The sequence below is a fragment of the Poecilia formosa genome, unplaced genomic scaffold (genome assembly GCF_000485575.1).
Source record: "Poecilia formosa unplaced genomic scaffold, Poecilia_formosa-5.1.2 Scaffold98, whole genome shotgun sequence".
NCBI lineage: Eukaryota > Metazoa > Chordata > Actinopteri > Cyprinodontiformes > Poeciliidae > Poecilia > Poecilia formosa.
Window position 1 is genome coordinate 695052 of NW_006800037.1, and position 20490 is coordinate 715541.

Below are 20490 nucleotides of genomic sequence, written 5' to 3' on the forward strand. Positions count from 1 at the left end.
TCTCTAAACAGTTTCGGAGTTGACACAGCTGTTTAGGTTTAATGCCTGCTGCAGCAACTCTATAACTCTGACGTGACAACAAATAAACACTGCAGAAGCCCAGCGAGTTGCCAAGCCAAATACCTTGATGCCAACAGCTCTGACATTTAGACAGAAAGCATGCCTGCAAAATTAAACAATAGGTCAACACGGCGTTGTGATCAACACCAGCTCGGGAACTCAAGGAGAGTGGAGGAGAAGAAAGTGCACTTATGCAACCGCCCTGGACCGGGACCAGACCACAAAGGACTTGTGCCGAAAAAATGTGGTGCAACTGCGATGCCACGGTGCCCTCTCGATTTGTTCAGTCCTCAGTGTGCCAAAGTTGTGTTCTTTCCTGCTCTCTGCAGATTTCGGGGCCCAGTTTCCAGTCATGGATACGGCTGGTTGAAACGTATCGGGCTGCGCCGAACGTTTACCGTGTCAAGTCGAATCACGGCTCAGGCGCTCTCAGCAGGCCCATCACCATCCATTTACGTTTCAATAAATCAGATTACCACATTTCTGTGCACAGATATCTATTCTTATTTAATAATCCACTCTCCATTTACAAGTCAGTGTCTTCTGACCTACAAGAAAACTAATATATACAGAATTGCAGAAAAGTTTAAACCACAACTGAGTCCTCCGTACTTTGTTTCCAAGGAGTCAGATTTCTGTGTATTCTTTTAAAGTGGTCTCTCCAAACTGTTCTCTAAGCTTGCAAAAGAAAAGGTTTTTCTTTGGGTTTTGACTTTTGTCTGTTTGCTCATTTTCTGCTAAGCTCAACAGCATGTTGTGGAGCATGGACTGTACTTAAAAAGATCAGGAAACTCGATAAGTAGGGGGCCAAAGAAGAATTGTTGGGCAAGAGCAGCTTATAGAAGATAAACTGAAAGTAATTTCTTCATTAAACAGAAAAAAAAAATCCAGCAAAGGCTGGACAAAAGACCTAAGAGGGTTTTTTTTTTGGTTTTTTTTAATCATTATTCAACTGAGTTTGAGAAAATTGTTGCCAAATCTTTTTCTCTTTGTGAATCCCCTTGTTGGTGGTATTTAATTTTAACATTTCATAGATCTGAAGAAACTGTCTTTGTGATAGATTGCTTGTAACAAAGCCTCAAGAAAAATTTGAAAATTATGTGGAAATGTTTCTGAAGACAATATATTGGTTGCCTGCTGGTGACCGGAAACTCAAAAACTCAAAAATCAATTTTTTTGTTCCACTCAGCAAACACACCATAAGTAAGCATTAACAGATCACTTAGTCACAACAGCATTCAGTGTAGAATATGTGACTGAGGGAACAAGCTCAACATTCTCTATTTCCATCAGTGAGGTGTTGGAGGATGCAAAACAAAATGTAAAGAATTGTATTTTCTACTGAGGTGATGTTAACTAACACAGTGTTAGACAGATGCTGCAAAGTATCTCATTCTACATATGAGGTATTTCCTACAAAAATATCTCATGCATATGTTTACATGATCTGTAACACAAGTCCAATCCTTGTACAGTCTGATCTTACATAATCTGTCAGCTGGAAAGCTTAAATAAAAAACATTTTCCCCTGAATATTTACAATTCATTTAGTAGTACTGTACTTTGAGTCATGTACGACTTGCATTCCAGCGTTGGCTTCACTTCTGGAAAAATGATACAAGTAATACGGATATTTTCCTTGTTTTGTCTCTCACACAATCGCTTCACGACAGTGGGAAAGACTGCTGCTGCTGCTGCTGCTGCTGCTGTGGGAAGCTGGTGGAGCTTTTGCGAAAATAAGAGGATATGCTTTGACTTACAAGTCTTTTACTTTTACTGCAATCCTGCCCGGATAACAAAGCCAATCTGGTACTAAACACTGCATAAACCTTCTCACATCGATGTAAAACGGATTCCAAAGCTGAACAGATTGAACGTGAAACAGATGTGTCTGAAAGTGAACAGAAAGCAGAGACACAGACACAGAGAACATTGGGACGTTAAAACTCCATGGGGGCGGCGGTAAAGCCCATCTTAAATATCTCTGCAGTGCCAGTTCTGCTGGGGTCACACAATCATAAAGGGAGGTAATAAGAAACTGGATCATTTTGTGTGCCGTGTCCTTGTGTGCCCCACTATGATGGCTTTAGTTGTATTTCTTTCCCAAATTTGTCTAAGCGCCCTTTCATCATCGATCAGCGAATTAGACGAGATTTCAGCGTGATCTCACCGCTTTAATAAACATTATGTGCCATATAACACCGCAATACGTGGAATTCATCACTGATCCTTCCATTCAAATCTATCTAAGGTCTCACTCTGTCAGAGGAGCTGCACACCAAACCGTAAACACACACACACACATCTTAGTCTCACCTTATGGAAAGTTTGATTCGAACTCTCGGTTCATGAATTAAAAATGCATCACAGGCCTCCGTCAATGCATACCAACTCGCCCATCATGCGTAACGGCTTGTGATGAATTCTGGGCCAAAAAAAAAAAGAAAAAAAAGTGATTTCTGCAATGACATCAGAGGAGCTGGATTGGCCGTCTGGCTCCTCTTCTTTCAGCCTTCACGTCTTCTTGCAAACATTCAAATTAAATCCGGCACACCGACCGCAAAACACAGCAGTACATAATTTAAACCCGACACCCTAAACGTAAACACGTCTTTCGCTACGTAATTTACCCATACTTCCCTCGGTGTTTATTTTGTACGGTAGCGGCTCTGTTCTCACATACTCTAGCCTCAGCTCTGGGTTTGCCTGCTGTGGTGTGGCGTGCAGCTGGCTGGGTGTAAGGATACCGCTGTCCTTGGATTATGCTGTGACCCAAACTCTAAAGTAGTCCCAGTTGTGTCGCTTGCGTTTGCATGTTTGGTTGAAGGTTTTACGGGTAGTCGTCGCTCTGGATTCAGATGTCTGCAATGGCCTCTGCAACACTAACAACTTTGGAAGCGCTGCAGATAAATTCCACACTTGCACAGGACCAGCTAGCTGCTGGTAAACGTTCAAGCTATTTGCAAAGGGATTGTTTTCAGCATAAATGCAGCATGTAATGTGGGAGTTAGTAGCAGCCTCATAGGAAAGAAAAACTGTAGCTGTATTTGGCTAATAATATCCTACAGAGTAGGGCTGTAATTATGAATTGGTCACAAGTGTATTTTCCCCCACCGCTAACAAATATGATCTACGACAGAAAGCACTACAACTGAGACCCAATAAACCCTGTTGCCTTAAAAACAAAAAATAACTGTGGAGTAATGTAAAAGTTGGCTCAAGACTTAGTTTTCTCTTTTATTCTGTCTGCTACTGTAACAGTCAAATATTTCTATTTTAAAAATAACATTTGAAGAGAACTTTGACACTGATTGTGAGTCGAGTTTCCAATATTGTTAGGAAGTCAGTGGAATAGAGGTATGATGGAAAACGCAAGCAGCATCAACTAGCAATAGGCTGCTTTTATGTACTTGTTAGTACTATTCTTTTCCAACTCTGAAGACAATGCTGAAGACCCCAACTTTGGAAACAGCAGCGGTTAATAATACAGACAAAAATTAAAAATTAAAAAATAAAAAGTTGGAACGTCTGAGCAATGACAGGAGGAAGAGATGGTCGCATTAACGACATTGGCAACATCAAAAAACATGGCTAAAGACTCTCCTAATCAGATGTAGCAAGTGCTTCCTTTGGGACATCTTCAATTTGAACTCTAACAGAAACAGACTCAGGACTAACCAAGACAAAAAAATAAAAATAAAAAACTCATAAAAATGGCTCCACAGCTGTTATAGTTTCTAGCACAGACCAGCTTCAGTGTCATAGTTTCAAATAAGGCTGCGTCATGCTGGATAACTCTCCACAATGACAATGCTGTGTGACTTTGCTTTAGATTTTTAGTCATAGGCAAGTGTTAATGAACTGATTTCTTTTTAATTGCAAGCTTAAAGATGGTGACATCTAGTAGTACTTCTAAACAGTTAGTATGTGATGTCAGTAATGCCAAAGTTATTTGTTGCAACGTAGAGTACAGTGCGCCAGGATGAGCTGCACCCAGTGGTGTATTTCCTTCAGTCATAACGAAAGTTTTTTTGTGCCTATTGTTGCATCACTATGTCACAGTGAAGTGAACCTAGCAATGTTATAATATAAGATTAATCACATGCTGATATCGACTCTCATTTTGTGTGCTGTTCATGTTTTAGTCAGGGTTCATACTTATTTTATTTTCCCTTATTTTCAATATAGAAATGTGCTCACAAATAATAATTGCAAAGACAAAGTGGATGTCAGAAAGAGCTACATTTGCATTCAGATGTTCCACTGTTTTTGGATACATACGATTAACTTTGACATTTCCTCACTTGTGTGAGATGTACGAACCGGATCTCTAACTAATACCTCAATGTTAAACTTCTGAGTAATTTTGGTGACGCTTGCGTGATTATAGGAGTACATTTCCTTGGGTATGAGTATGCTTATGACTTGTGTGTTGTGTGCAACTTTGGTTTCTAACTTATACTGCTTAGCATAAGTTAGGCTTATGCTAACTTATTGCTTTAGCCATGCTTACTAAAAGCTTTCTGACTATGTTTGTAGGTTCTTTTAGCAGCTCACCTGGAGGACCTGGGCACTCCCTATGGCTCTATATTTGATTTTTGAACATATAATATTTTTCTGAAATTCTTTTAGGATTTTTAATAAGGTTTACCAAAAGGATTTCGGTGTATTTTGTCATTCAGATATCCCGTTCTATTGAAGAACCTGTGTTTTTCAACCCTGCCCAGCCCCCTGATCAACTGGGAGAACCAACACAGCCACCCTATGGTTTCAAATCTCTTATGCATTAGTAAACTGATCTGGCTCAGCAGAAAGGTTAAACTGATTAAGGCTTTGGATGGGACACAGAAATGACACAAGCGTTTTGTAATGTGAATCGAGCCACTGCTCTGGGTCGTCAGGTTTCCAATACCAGGGCGTGATTAAATGCAGAGGAAATGGGCAAACTCAAAATACTGCATTCCAGACAAATGCAATTAAAGTGTATCGCATGTAGCAAATCCTGAATGCTTTGATACCTGCTTATGTTGTTAGAAGCAAGGTAGCTTCAGCTCAACATCTGCAGCTACGGTTTAATACAACTACAACTAAACATTTTTTTTTTTAAATGCTCCATTTCTTATGCCTTGAAAAAAATAAAACGTGAAGTTTAACGAACAACCATTAAAATTTAATAACCACATGGAGATAAGTCGAAGCGTAAACATCCAACAATAAGGATCTCTATAATTCTGGTCCACGTCTTTACATAAAACTAATTTGATTGATAAAAACAAAACCAATATGCGTTATTATTCCCCCACTCTGGGGACACACATTTCAGAGTGTTGATGTATTCTTAACAATTTATATTACATTTAGAATTGATTGATAAATAATAAAAATAGTAGTTGGGCAATTACTGATACAATCAGCATTAAAATTAGAATTGCTTTCATTTTACTCTTAGCAACACTTGGACAAAAAAAAAAAAACATGCAATAATTTGTGCTCAATCTACAACATCCAGGTAGGATCTCTTTTTTTATTATTTAAAAAGTTTAAATGTGCTTAATGCAATGTTGAGGCCTTTTTCCATCTTGGTGAAAATACAAACTACACAGAAATACCTTAAGAACCTTCTATTGTTGTGATCATTAGGTTGTTTAAGCTTTTAATTTCAGTTATTTCTTTCAATTTCTTTATTGTTTGTTCATGTGGTTCTTTCAGTGTATTACATGTTCAGTTGTTCTCATTGTCTGTGTTTAGGATTTTTTTTCCTTTTCTCTTTGTTTCTGTTGTATTTAGGTTTCCTTTCTCCTTCCTTTTCTTCGTTTTGCACCTCACCCTTCCATTCTGCTCCCTGTCCCAGCTGTTAATCATCTCCTCATTTGCCTCTACTTGCTCCTTTCCCAGCTGCATGTAATCACCTGTCGTTAACTCCTCCAGTTCTTTGTCATTTCCATTCCCTCTGCAATATACAGCTTTTTCCGTTGCACTCCATCAACTTTCCATGTTCCCCATTACACCTGGTTCGTCATCACAAGTTATTTGTTCAATTTTTCATTACGACGGCATTTTTGTCTTTGTGCAGTCCTCCTTTAAATCCTGCACCGTGACATTTATGCTACTAAAGAGTTTATTTCCTCACTTATATGCCTTTACGTAACACACTGACAGACCTGATGGGATTAAAACTAATCGTTGAAATGCAATCTTTAGGAAACCTATTACAAAATCATACATTTTTCTGTGGCGCTGCCGTTGATCCTCGTACACTATTAATCCAAGACAAAAGGTATTTAAAAAAAGCTGAAGACGAAACCTGCACATTTGTGAAATGAAAATGACTCATCTCTGTACAGTCAGTATGCATTTAAATCAGGATAAAACAGTAAAAATGACAAGAGTCTGTAACTACAGAGTGCAAACTTTGTAAGAAAGCTGCATCAGCAAAATTACTGGAAAAACATATCTGCTGGTGGACCGGTTCACATATATCGAACCTCCCAAGAGGCGAGTGACAAAGAAACTCTCTAGTTTTGTCACCTTGTTTGAACTTTGTGGCTTCAACACAAACACACGCTGCATGTTTTTATGACTCAGTTTGCTTTGACACCCATTTATCAGCTCACACCAGTGCAAAAAAAACCAAAGGTGACAGCAGTGACAAAGTCTCCATCCGTGCCTGCCTGGATTGTTAGGTTCATTTAAAGATCCATGTAAGTTAGCTAAAATGACAAAACTCAGAAACAAATCAGAACAAATTGAGATCAACAAGAGAGACCTGTAATACCCTTCCACCTAAAATATCAGAGGACTAATCGGCTCTCTGACATTTTCCTTTTTAATTTAGAAGATCAGATAGAGATTTTGCCGAGTAGATGAACAAAAACATTTAAGGTCACGAAGAATCTTTTCATAACATGAGCTCTGCCGTTCACAAAATCCAGCCAAGACTCTTTCATCTTTTCCGGCTATCCTTGCCCGAGCTTATCCTAAATAATTTCAAACTACAAAATCAAATTGCGGCTGCATGGTGATGGTTGCAAACTCTTTCAAATTCTGTGTTAGCAGAAAGCTTTTTGGAAAAGAAATCACTTCTTCATTCAAGCAAGATTTTAATTATAAACATAACACCAACAATGAGGAGGTGAGGGATCAAGGCATCGGGGCTCTAATACTTGATTACATTTCTGCAAAAGACTGACTGGAAAACTTTTTGAACCTGACAGGAAGTTGGCCCGGGCCCGCTCAGCTGAACATAAGCAACATTCATTAATTCGGGGTTTTCGTGGCAGAGCTACTCCACCAGCGGTTTCATCACATGAACTGTAACATATGGACAGTTTTGAGTTACTAATAGCATGATGAATGGACAGCAGATCTGTCATGGAGACAGTGGACAGCTACACAATGGGATTACAGGTTTAAAATTAAGGAGAAATAAGGTCGTGTACCAACTTGATGAATTAAGTTGCCCGGGGGAAATGACTGACAAAACTTATGTTGAAATTTATTTAACGAGGAGCAGAAGGCCTTAAGTGCTAAAAGTTGATCCCTGCCAGGTTCTTTTTTTGGACCTGATTAGCTCTTTGCATCCGAGCCAACGCTGCAAGTTTTACAGGCAACTTGGTATGAATTGTTTTTTTACCTCTTACATGCTGAATCAATGCCTTTCCTAGGTATCGTCTCTGATTAATGCAAATGAGCCATAAGCAGACCCCTTTTATTCCCATGACGCTGAACGGCAAAGTGTGGAAACCGTATCAGGCATTTCTAATACGCAACGTTTTGTATTTGGTTTTCAGCAGTACCAAAGCACATTTTAAAATCTGAATAATATTGGGGGGCAGGGGGGGTAAATATCACGCAAGCCCCCTTTAGGATTAGTCCATCACAGCATGTAGCCTTGTGCAACTGTTTTTGTTAAGAAGGACGAACAGAGAATCAGAGGCTCAAACCTGCTAATATCAGCTTCACTCTGCACCCGCACCCAGAGCCCAGCTCCAGTTTCAGGCCAGCATCCAGAGGAAAAGTTTGCACATGTGCTGAACCACACTTTAATTAGCTAATGGAACTCCCTGTTTTATCTCTTGCACCTGAGCCGATTGCTCACAAAAGAGTCCATTTACCCCTGAAAATACACACACACACGCACACACACACACACACACACACGCTGCATCCTGGCAGCTGCCTATGGCTCTGCCATCAAAGAAAATTTCACCACTCTCTTCCAAAAATCAGTCCAGTAAATCTAAATATATATGTTAACAGCTGTTACATCAGTGGAAAAAAAAACAAAAAAAAACAACAAAAAAACAGAAATTCAGTGATTAATGCTTATTTTTCCAGGATGGCTGAACATCCAATTTTCACTCAGCAAGTGCGTTTGGCTGTGTGTGTGTGTGTGTGTGTGTGTGTCAGAGGGCACACGCTTTAGTGTTTGTTTGTATACACACATGTACAGTATGTTCTTGTACTAATGCTCATTAGGCTGCAGGTCATGGCTAGGCCTCATTATTTGTTTTTATCAAGTATGAGAAAACCTCCAGACATGTTTTCAACTCCAGAAAAAAAAAAAAGTGTGTGTTAGAAGTCTTAAAAATAAATTTACCTTGCGTAGAATAATTTCACACAAGGAAAGAAAATCTGTCAATTGTCCCCTGAAGGATTTTTCATTGCCTTTTTCACACCTACATTCAAGAGGATATGGGTCCTTTAAAATATATGGCCATAAACAAAGAATTGGTAAAGATGCTGAAGCTGGTGTCCAAGTCCTAGTTTTCTAATTGGTGCTAAATTTAAAGGACTGTTTTATTACTTTGTTGAGGAATCTGGTCTTCACCTAGTTCAAAGTTTTAAATACTCAGACTTAGCAAAGTGGATTATTCTACGCTAAAGTAGTACTCTTTAGAACAAAGTTTATAATTAATGACACCTTTGAATATTTGTGAAACATAAAGATCGCGTTGGGCGATTTATTTTTGGAACTACAAAATGACTGTCTGCCGTCAGAACAAAAGGGACAGATGACTGGAAGTGGATACAAGCTTTTCTCAGTAGCAGAAGTAATGGGCACAGTGGGGAAAATGGTAGAGGATTTTAAAAAAATGACTCTTACAACCAGAGACCTCCAGCCTAGGCATGGAGGAGGTCCTATGGTCCTGTGGGCCCGTTTGTCTTATTCTTGTGAACCTTGCAGAGTGCATAGAATCATTACCTCTAAAATAGCAGGACTTTTTAAATAAAAATAAAAAATAAAAAAAATGCTGGACTTTGGAAATAAGCAGAAAAAAATGTCTGCTCTCTTTCATGACCATTTTAGTTTACGGACGTAGATCCTACAAAACACTCGAGCAATGAGATGAAGAGAGAATGTAGAGAATCCAGAGAGATAGTAGTGGACTGTCATCAATTTGACAAAAAAAAAATCTGTTGGATTAATCTTGAAGCTGTTCTGACTCTGTGACATATTACAGAACAGTCCTGTTACTTGACATCAACCATATTTCTGCACTACACCTGAAAGAGAAAACACAAATGTAAAGACAAGCTGTATTTTTCTTTCGATGCAAGACAAACCAAATAAAGAGTGCGCCGCAGCACTTTTGCCTGAAGTCATGTTCCCATGCAAGTCCTCGCTCAGACTCTCATCCTCCCTGCTTTAGGAAGATATTTTCCGAACTCTGCAGCTCACGGTCGCAGCCTTCAGACACAACAAATCCTACAGGCTGGCCTCTGACAAAGCAAGAGCAATATCAAAGTCCGAGACCATGACAGGGTTCCTCCTCCTGGATATATTTTTAATATTTATGCAGACGCATAAAAAAAAATGTAATAAACTAAAATAACAAGTGAATTAGGTATGAAACACAACAGGATATTGCGGAGAGATTATGTTGTTTCCTTTTTGGCCACATGTCCCTCGGTGCTGGCCTCTGCACAACAACCCAGGACCAGCTTTAATTGGCGGGAGAGTGGGAACCAAACTAACTTTCATCAGCAGAGGTTTTCGTGACCCTCAAAATTGAGCATCTACACATGGGAAGGACCTGGTGTATAATTTTGAATGGGTAAGTCCTTAAAATGCTATCCAGGTACGGAGTGTGACAAGGCCTCCTCGGGGTTCAAAGCACGGCTCATATGTTGTGATAATGACTTTTTCTTGCCAAGACACAGCGTGAAGCAAATGCTGTCCAGCTGGATGAAGAGAAGGGAGATAGAGTATATACTGTTTGCAGCGAGGCCGAGAGGAGAGAGAGGTGTGTTATGTTTGGATGTCAGCGGAGCCCTGCTTCATGAGCGCCTGCTGGAAGCTGCCGCTGGAAAGATAATAAAAGGATTAGACCTGTTTTTTCTGTAGAGCTGGGTCCTAAAACAGAATGTCTCAACTGTTTCCTCTACACGAATAGCTCAAATACTCGAATGCCTGAGTCTATTGCATGAGCAAAACAAAAATAAGTGGCATCAGGGCTAGTGGCAAAAAGGTCCAGGGACTCAGACACACACAAAAAAAAAAATAAAAAAAAATAAGGGATTTTGGAAAGTTTTGAGCTAAGATCCAAATACATGCAGACACTTTTGGTTTTTATATGTGCAGAATATTTGCTGAAAGTGATAGTCTAAGCTTACTGAAGTGGGGGTTACGTTTTAAAGACACAAGCAGTTAATATCTTACTTACAGCGGCTAACTCTCATAGCATCTTCATTCTGTATCTATGCAGGTTAGTTTGTCCAGGAGTCCGTCTGAGAGGGGCTAAAACCACTTCAACCGTCCTGAATCAACTACAATCTCAAAGTCATCATCAGGATGAGGTTATTTTCAGAACCTGCGGTCTACAATTTGGACATCCCTCACCATGAAATACCAGCGGAGGCGATGCGCCACCACTAAGCTTCCTGTGTGCAACATGAACTGAGAACAGAACACGAATGTAAATTGATGAAATACTAATGCATGCAGAACAGTTTATATAAACTAATATAATAATTTTGCCTTTTGTTTCAAACACAACTGCGTTACATAAGCATGAAACCACAGTCCCCCGTTATATAAATCCTTTATTGTGGACCTCAAGCAGGGAATCTTAAAATGTTCAGCACTTTAAATGCAAGCAAAGTTGATGTACACTATATTTGAAATATTATACTAATCGACATTTTTCTTAGACAACCACCAGGTTCATCTTCCTCGCACAGTTCATAGAGGTCAGGGGTTTGTCTTTACTTCCTGAAGCAGATCAATAACATTGATGGATCGATTTCACCCCATTCTGGGTTGGATAACCTTTCACATGATCTTGAAGGATATCAACACGTGTATCTGTTCTTAACTGGCAAACATTTTACAGGAAGTGTTTTGCACAGGAAGGTCATTAGTGCTCTATCATCTCCATCCCCATGTAAATGGTTATTATATAATCTGTGAATAACTATTCAAAACAAACATGAAGACAGTTTGAATGTTGATAAAGATGCCATTCACATCATCAGTAACATAATGGAGTTATTTGAAGAGGCTAGCAATCTCCATTGGCTTGGCCTTATTTAGACTGCCGTTACGTGTTACAAATGGTATCAAACAGTCTTGACTGAGAGACTTGTTTACTACAGGTTAAATATATTAATTCCTTATAACCTCTCAAGAGAAGTCTGCTTAAAATATTCAGAACTTTGCATACAAATGTAAAAAATGTTTATTTTTTTCTTGGCCTCTGTGTTTATCTTTTGAATCGTTCTTTGCTTCTCGATGCGTTGCAATCCAACATAGTGTGCCAGCATCAATCCCTCGGACTGTGAAACTCAAAGCAAACAATGGGCCCATTTTAGCTTTCTGGGTTTCTGCATTTATGCACTTGCAATAAGGGTGATTGAGAGGTTAAGGTGTGTTGCAGAATTTTCAGTGTCTCATGTCTCAGACAGAGTCCAGAGGTTTGTCCACAATGAGCCAAATTGTTCTGAACTTCACATATGGAAAACATCCCTAAAACAGTGTCACACCCCGGAGTGTGTATGCAGGATATATCCACGCATTGCACGTTTGTGATTTGACAGCACTCGTGGAAAAAATAAATCTGCAACAATAATAGGTCAAAAAACCAAAACAAGAACAAAAAAAAAGCAAGCCATGAAATACTACTTAAATGGAAAGTCAAACTACCTAAGAGGACATTTAGAAAAAATATTCAGAGATACTGAAAACAGAAAAATCCAGCTGGCTAAATGTATCAATATTAAGGAATTACAGTATATACATATTTTATAAATAAACACTTTTTTGAATTTACAAGAAAAAAATTAGACAAAGGTTAGTGGCACAGATTTAATTAGGCTTATTTTAGGGGTTTCAACTTCCTTAAACACCAACGAGCCCCTACCCCCAAATTTTTGTCCAACATATACATATTTTCCATGCAAGAAATAATTGCTTACATGAACTTTACACAAAGTAGCCAGACTACAAATAAAGATAAATCATAACGTAAGATCCTCTGCAGTGCTCCGTAAATGGGTGAGCAACTGATTTTGGCCGATGCGCCATGGATAGGGTTAGTAAACTGGACTGTTGCTGCCGGCCATTTCGGTACCCTAAACATAAATGCTTCGTGGTGCCCCCACCGCAACCCGGCCTTATATACACAAAAACATGCAGCATATTATATAGTCATTTATCTCCCAAAAATGAAGTGAAGTCCTGAAATAAAATCTTTTTGAAACTGCTTTAGCAGCAAACTTTACTCCCCACCCCCCGTATCTGCAGGGGTTAGGAACCTTAACCGCCTGCAAAAAGCTGAAATTTGTGAATACTGGAGACCTATCCAAAGACACATAAAACACCCTGGTTTAATAGTTCAAACTACCAAATATATCTTTATATGCATCAATGGTGCACAGTGGAAACTATCTCTAAGCACATCCACAGAAGCTAACATCCTTGGTCTTCCTTATATTTGCTCTTGGAGGTATACTGCCAATTAGCACCATGGGAAATAAATGGAGCTCCTGAATTTGGCTGCTTTGCAGACAATAGACAATAGTGTGCCAAGATACGTCAGCTTCCAAAGTTGCATTTTCTCTCAAACATTCTAGATGTGCTCTACCGGAAGATCTGCAAACGGGCAAAAAAAAAAAATTGTGAATAATTTGGAAGTTACATTCCACAGAAAAATCCACTAATAGATAAACTTGTGTTAAAAAGTGAAAAACATCATATTGAGGAAATACTGCAGACCATCCCTCCGTGGCTCTCTTCAACCAGATTACTACGTTTCTACTCGTGTGTGGCTTGGATTTGAAGTCAATTCACTTCATACTTGTGAGACAGCTAAAAATTTAAAGCTCCCATTTAAACGGATCAAGTGTAGGCATTGTTTGGTTATGTTTCCCATATGTGTTGGATTTTCAGAATTTTAATCTGTTCTCAAAAAAAAACAAAAAAGAAACAACAGAGCACTTGTGAAAACAAACAAGACTTCAGCCCTACATATATTGTGGACTAATAGTGTGTTTGGACCAAATCTGTCCTAAGGTTGAGGGAATTTTCCCATTTGTAAACGGACGTGGAAGGAGTGACAGCTTCATGCTGATCTGTGAGAGCACTTGTGAAACTGGAGCTCTACCAATAAAAAAATTGGTAGAGCTCCAATTTAAATCTCAAATCTGTTTATTTTTGATGGAGTGGAGTTAACCATGCAGCAGACCGTGTAATTTTACTTAGTTGTGAGGAAAATTATGTTTCGCTACAATACTTTTAACGAAAAATGCAACCTCACCGTGCTCAGATAAATAATCCATTTCTATTTTTTTAATCTACAGTTACATAATTGGTGTGTATTTTTCTATAAATACAGTTGTTGTTTTTTTGTTTGTTTTTTTTAAAAACATTATTCTGAGGACGTCAGCCTCGAAAACCAAAAAATATATTAAAGAAAATCTGAAAGGTTTATTTTTTTTTTGATCTGCCCTCAGTTATTTTAAACATGTTGGTCGAACGTCAGACCACCATTTCCGCAGAATGGTAACTGATTGGTTTGTTTTTTGGTGACTCACCATGCACTTGTTGGGTTTCTCCCCCGAGTGGACCCTCATGTGAATCAGCAGCTTGTAACGGGCATTGAAGGGCTTGTAGCGGCGAATGCAGCCGGCCCAGAAACAGGTAAAGTCCTCTCCTTTGCGTTGGTCAATGTGGACTTTCTCAATGTGCCTGACGAGCTCCTCCTGCTGCTCGTAAGCGGCGCTGCAGTCGATCCAGCGACACACCTGCCTATCCGTCTGCGCTCCTCCTCTGACTTCTTCATGCTCCGAGGCCGTGTGGGTGGCGGGGGGGCCTCCCGAGGTTTGTTTTAATGCCAGAGAGGAGGCTTGTGTTGTCTGCTGACTCTGGTGCTGCAGTGGCCCCCCATGACTGGGGCCCGGGTATTGGTGCAGGTGATAGGGAGGAGGCATGGCAGATCGAGATGGGTGGGGGGTGTGACGGTGGTGCCCAGTGCGACCACTTAGGTGATGATGGTGGTGATAGTGGTGCTGGAAGAGTTCGTCTTCACTTGGAGAGAAGTCATCAAGAGGTTCCTGCTTGAGAGCTGCCCCACATCTTTGACCTCCATCCAACAGGCAACCAGCGTCAGAACTGGAGCTCAATGTCCCTGACATAAGGGCCCCACTCATCAGTAGTCCCAATCCATCCAAGCCTCTCTCTTCACTTTCCTCGGCCGTTCCTCCAGCCCCAAGCCCCCGCAGCATGGGGACCTGCTCCTCGCAAAGCCCCAGGCTCTGCCCTAGGCCTGTCTCCGGCTCCACTAATGACGCCGAAGAAGAGGACGAGGAGGAGGAGGCAGACAGGGACAGGAGGCAGGTGGCAGGTGAAGACAGTTGACAGCTCTCCTGTAGTGACGACTGCTGGGGGCTGCTGTGACGTGGGGGTCTCCGGGCTGCCTCCCGCTGGCAGCAGATAGAGGGTGGGGATGTAGAAGAAGAGGAGGAGGACGATGTAGACAAGCCGGCGCTGCTAGCGTTGCTGGGGGAGAGGTTAGCGCGGAATCCGTTGACGCAGGCAACCATCGACATCTGGGAGGAGGAGCAGACGGCTGCGGTGATATTGATCTCCTTGGAGGTCGTGCCAGTGGCTGATGGGGAACCCGTTGGGGCGACGCTGCTGGTGCCAGCAGCGACAGTGGACTGTGAGGCCAGGGAAAGGCAGCGTCTCTTCACATCGCTAGCACTGAGCAGACGCGCTGAATGATGGGAGCCAGTTGGGGACAAAGCCAGTGGGGAGGAGCCATCTCCATTATTAAAAGGTTGCACCGCGTCTCCTGACACTGCACTACCTGCACAGCTCGCCGTGCATACGCTGTTACCGTTAGTGCTAGCATGCAGGGCCGTAGCCACATCGTCTCTCGATGCCTCCAAAGCTTGATCTGCCCTACAGGCCTGGAACGCAGCCTGAGACGGGCCTTGAACGCCGGCGGTCTTGTGTCCGATTGAGTTCTCCTGCTTAATCGGGTAAGGGGCAGAGGAGCGAGCCATGTTGGCACCAGGCGGGGCTCTCTGGAAGGCGGAGGTGCTTCTGTAAGGGAGACGCAATATGAGTTGCACTAGTTTTATTTCCGCTGACAGACAGACTGATTCGTTCTTCTCAGAACGTTTCAGACAAACCTCATGTTCATCATGGCGGAGTTACAAATGAAACAAAACTGAAAAGTTATGTTACAAATCACGGAGCACAGCCTGTCTATGATCCAGAGTTGTTTTATGAATAACTGAAATAGGATCTTCTTGTAGCGAGAGGATATGAATGAGCATTTAAGACAAAGAAGAGTGAGGCGGGGGAGGTAAGGGTGGCTTCTGAGACCGAGAGGCCTGGCTAGTGTGTCCATCTGACGGGCTTTGATGACACAAAGGGGTTAAACCCAACCCAGCATTGGGGATAAATAAGGAGTCACCTGTTTTGGTGGCATAATTGCGCCCTATGAAGGGTCGCCGTTTACAATACTGTGTATTATGGTGGGAATCTTTGCCCTCCTGAATGGATAACCCGGGTCATGTTTCCCCATGCGTTGCTGTGATCTCCGACATAATCGTTCCTGTCAGCTGGCTCATTATGGATTTTGTCCAAAGCCCCTGAGTGATGTGAGAAGAGCTCGCTTTTCTCCTGTCTGTCTCACGTAGCTATCATCTTTGTCCCTTCCCCTGAGTTTCTGAGTTTACCAGGGAAGGAAAAGAAAGAACAGAGCTAACGCTAGTCAGGACTGGAGAGAAGAACTGGGAGACCATGTCATCAGCGTCTTTAATAAAAGACTTGGTCACCCTCTCGTTTTATTCAGAAGCACCTTTACCTGTTTGGCTCTATAGATGATATTGAGAGAAAATATGAAAGAATAGAACGTTAACAAATATGTTAAAGCTGCTATCAAGAAATCTGCTACGATATTCTTCAAAACATTAAAGACTTGCATAGCGATTAGTTGCATTTGTGTAAATAATGTACGATAACTCGTGTCAACATGATTTATCAGCATTTTATCAGAAATACTATGTTCAAATTAAGATATATTTACAACTTTCAATGAAATTTTTTTTTAAAAAGCAAGCAGTTGCGACAGTTTTACCTGCTTTCGTGGTGCGGGCCATCCTGCAGAAGGAGGTCGGATGCTGGTCTGCTGCAGTGGAGGCTCGGGGGGTAGAGCCCTTCTGAATGGCCCCCCGCTGGCAGTGGCAGGCTCTGCCCACATCGCATTAGGGTGCCCTCGGCACTGCTCAGCTCAGAGCTGGCATCCTTCTCCGAGCAGTAGGCCCCATTAACTGGAAGACAAACAAGAGAAAAACAGCTAAACGGTCTGCTTCAGATCTGATCAGAGCGTATGTTCACTATTTAGATAAGGACACGGTTCACCCCTGAAATGTGCTGACATCACAGTTTTGTTTCTGCAAAGCAAATCAGAGACTCCGTGTCATTGCAAAATAAAAAAAAAAAATAAAATACAAAAAAAAAAAAAACAGGACAAGCAGATATTGCTCAGTCATCTGCTGGCTTTCCTGGAAGAACAATGAGTTTGAACTTGGAGTCGTGCCTTCAGTGGTATGTCGAAATCTTATTATACTGTGTAGGACCTCTTGAGGAATAAACGTTGGCTGTCATATCGGTAACCCTGAGTGATCTATGGAGAGCTTTCTGGCAAAGTGCAACCCGTATAGTAGTAAGAATCATGCCAGATAGATTCATCACTGCCACCACTGGAGTACTTTAGGGATTTTTATTCCAAACGGGAGTATTTTCATTTTGGATAAATAAATGTAGTTTGTGCAGATTCTCCTACCAGCAAACGTGACACAGTTGCACAATTTATAAATGCTGACCAATTTGCGAACAATGTCTTGCAAAATTGCTCGTATCATTTTTTACACTTTGTCACACCGTAACCTCAAACTTCAGAGTACGTCTTTAAGATTTTATGAAAGAGATGATTGTAAGACAGAAAATTGATTTTTTTTTTTTTTCAAAGTGTGGTATACATTTTCTTGAGCTTCCTAAGTCAAAACATTGCAAAACCATATTTTGCTTCAGTTAAACCTGCAGGTCTTCTGTGATGTGCTCTAACAGCTCTTTGCGAATCTAGAGACTAAAAGAGCTGCAATATTTGTCTTCACAAAACAGCTCAAGTTCAGTCAGATTGGGTGGAGAACATCAACAAATATCAGTTTTCAAATCTTGTGACAACCTTTTAATTGGAGTCAGGTCTGGACTGTTTAACACATAATTATACATAACTTAAGCTATTCCATTGTAGCTCCAGCTGTACAACACTGATTTCTCTGCAAGTTTTCCTTCAGCATTGCCCTGAATTCATCTTCTTATCAGTTCTGAACAACTTTGCTGTTCCTACAGAAGATGAGATTGATTCTGCCACTGCCATGTTTCTGTGGGTATATCATGTTCAGAATGATGGGCCTTATAATTTTTCATTAAGTTTTGCAGGTGGGCCAAAAAGTTTTGTTCTCATCTGACCAGAGCATATTCTTTTTTTTTTAAAAGGTTTTGGGTTTTTTTGGCTCTAGTGGCCTTTATTTGAAAATGTTAAAGCTCCTTCTTCGATTAATGTTGTCTGTTTAGGTGGACGGCCATGAGTCAGTAGGTTTGCTGTAATCTTTCCATTTGTTCACTTGACAGACTAAAGTGCACTATGAGATCTTCAGACGTTAGGATGCAACGTTTTCACAACCTGATCCATGTCTGATGTGTTTCTTGGTCTTCATAATGCAGGTTGTTATTAAAACATCTGGGTTTAACAAGAAATTAACTTACACGTAGATATGCTGTCTTTACTACTTTGGTGTCTTCTTATAGACAATTTTGAAAACAATGTGTCCATTTTCATTCCGATTAGCAATTATGACTTACTTTGCTCTGGTAAAATTTAAGACAAATTAATTCAGGCATTTTGTGAAAACAAGGGATTCACTAGTTAGAATAGAACTATTTTCTTTAAAGAAAAAATAGATTTAAGACATGTCTGCGATAAGAATTAAAACAATTACACAAATGCGAGATTTGAGAATGTCGCATTGTTGACTTTGAAAGTAATTCCATTACATGTTTTATTATTCCTAAAGGAAATTTTCTGGATTATAGTATCCAAAAAAATAAGACAAGATACGAAAAGTGTGTGAGGAGGAAAAGGTTTAGTGTGTGTGCGCGCGCGAGTTCCTGTGTGTGTGTGTGTGTGTGTGTGTGTGTGTGTGTGTGTATTTGGAAATGCTTGTGACCGGTAAGTCGATATCCCCACACACTCGTGTGCAGACACAGGCCACACGTTCCCCGGTTCAATTTTTAACTCAATTTCACAAATTTAATTTTCTCTTAACAATATTATTCACAATGTTATCACACAGCATGAGCCTATATTGATAAAGTAACTCAAACGCCATGTAGGTGAAAGAAAATAGTAGAAAAAAATACTGGAGAATGACTTAAAAAGAGGCTTAAGAAACAATAATGGATTAAATGGAAGTTTGTGGATTACTTTAGCAAAGACACAAGCATATGAAGAAAAAAAAGTCAACAATTAGAATTGTATGTTTTTTGCAACTCAAGGAGAAAATGGAAAAAAACAATAAAAGCAACATGGAAAACTAACAAAAAAAAAACAGGGAGGGAGGGAGTGTTTTTAAATTTAGGAAAAAGGTTAGAAAAATTAACAAAAAGGGAGAAAATGAGAACATCCGTGGTCATGTTCCTCTAGAATTTTGCAAACATTTTCTTCATTTATTCTATTCACATTCTCAGCATTTGTCTTGTCATGGTTCAAAGCAGAAACACAAAGAGGCAGAGAGGAGGCACGAGCTACGCAAACACTTCACCATCGCCTGGGGACTGCAGCAACACCGCTGGTTTCACTCAGAGCCGTTAACGGAGGACTTTCAGCCCTCGTCTGTTTTTAAGCAATAAAAATTGTTCTGCTTGGCAAATTCTCTGTGTTCTCATTTTTTTTCCTTCCCCCATTCCCCTTTTGGCTCGATATTTGCCATTTATGTACAAGTTTATTTCTGTATAAAGGTTTCAAGACGTGCCCACGAGAAGCCAAGTTTTTCTTCCTTCTCTAATAGTCAGGAACAATCAATAAAGCGGGGCAAAGGGGACATAAATTAGGTCGGAGATCACTGACATTAGCAGCTGCGTTTCATAATTACACATTTACTGCTCGCACATAAAGTAAATAAAAAGGCAACCGAATAAAAAATGCCGACATGAAAAGCGCTTCATCTGACTGCCAGGTGGTCAACGAGGCCTGAACTGAAAGCTATCATTATCGCACAACAAACTACAGCTGCCTCACCTAAAGCCCCGCTTCACAATATGTAGGGCATTTCTGGCTGTAGAATATAACTTTGATGGTTTTGTCGGAGTCAGTTTCTTTTGTGGAATAAAAATATGAATAAATCCATTTGGAAATAAACAAAAACGCCAATAGGTCAATACCACGTTTAATTCTAGCAAGGCAGTGAGAAAGAATCTGAGTTATTTAGAATATCACCAATATAAAGAGAGATTTGACAGGTAATTATGAAGAAAAGGGTGATAATCGGAAAGAGGATTGGGTTCGTCACAGACATGCAGAGGTGATCCACCTCTTTCTAATAGATGCAAAGAGGCGACCAAGACTGGTATGACAGAAGTCATTTAAAGAGCATTTCAAGGTTAGCAGTGCTAACAAGAGTGCAGTAGCCACTATTGCTTTTGGAAAAGTTTCCTTTTTTTCGCCTCTATTTATTTCTGTCTACAGATTTCAAGACGAAGAGTAAAACTTTAAGGACGGTGTAAGAGAGAAGATTGACCTTCTGTTATCAAGAGGTCAACTGCTCAGAAAACCTGACTTTGTGAGGAAGCACGCCACATTATGTGCATCCTTGAATACACCGCTGCTGTCTTTTCCTGCATTAGTTTGCGCCTTA

At 40.5% G+C, this 20490-nt stretch overlaps 1 protein-coding gene across 3 annotated transcripts in view; it reads right to left on the reverse strand.

Moving 5' to 3' along the window:
* glis1b (GLIS family zinc finger 1b) overlaps positions 1-16938 on the reverse strand; it is a 63108-nt gene extending 46170 nt beyond the window's left edge. Inside the window, exons 1-2 of one of the 3 annotated variants that reach the window (XM_016674656.1) lie at positions 16650-16938; positions 14095-15607 (exon numbers count right to left, since the gene is read on the reverse strand). In XM_016674656.1, coding sequence (XP_016530142.1) covers positions 14095-15607; positions 16650-16777 — 1641 coding nt within the window. In that variant the 5' untranslated portion in view covers positions 16778-16938. The remainder of the gene's footprint in view (positions 1-14094; positions 15608-16649) is intronic. The other 2 variants (XM_016674655.1, XM_007558663.2) reach the window with 2 other exon arrangements.
* Positions 16939-20490: the final 3552 nt, after the last annotated feature.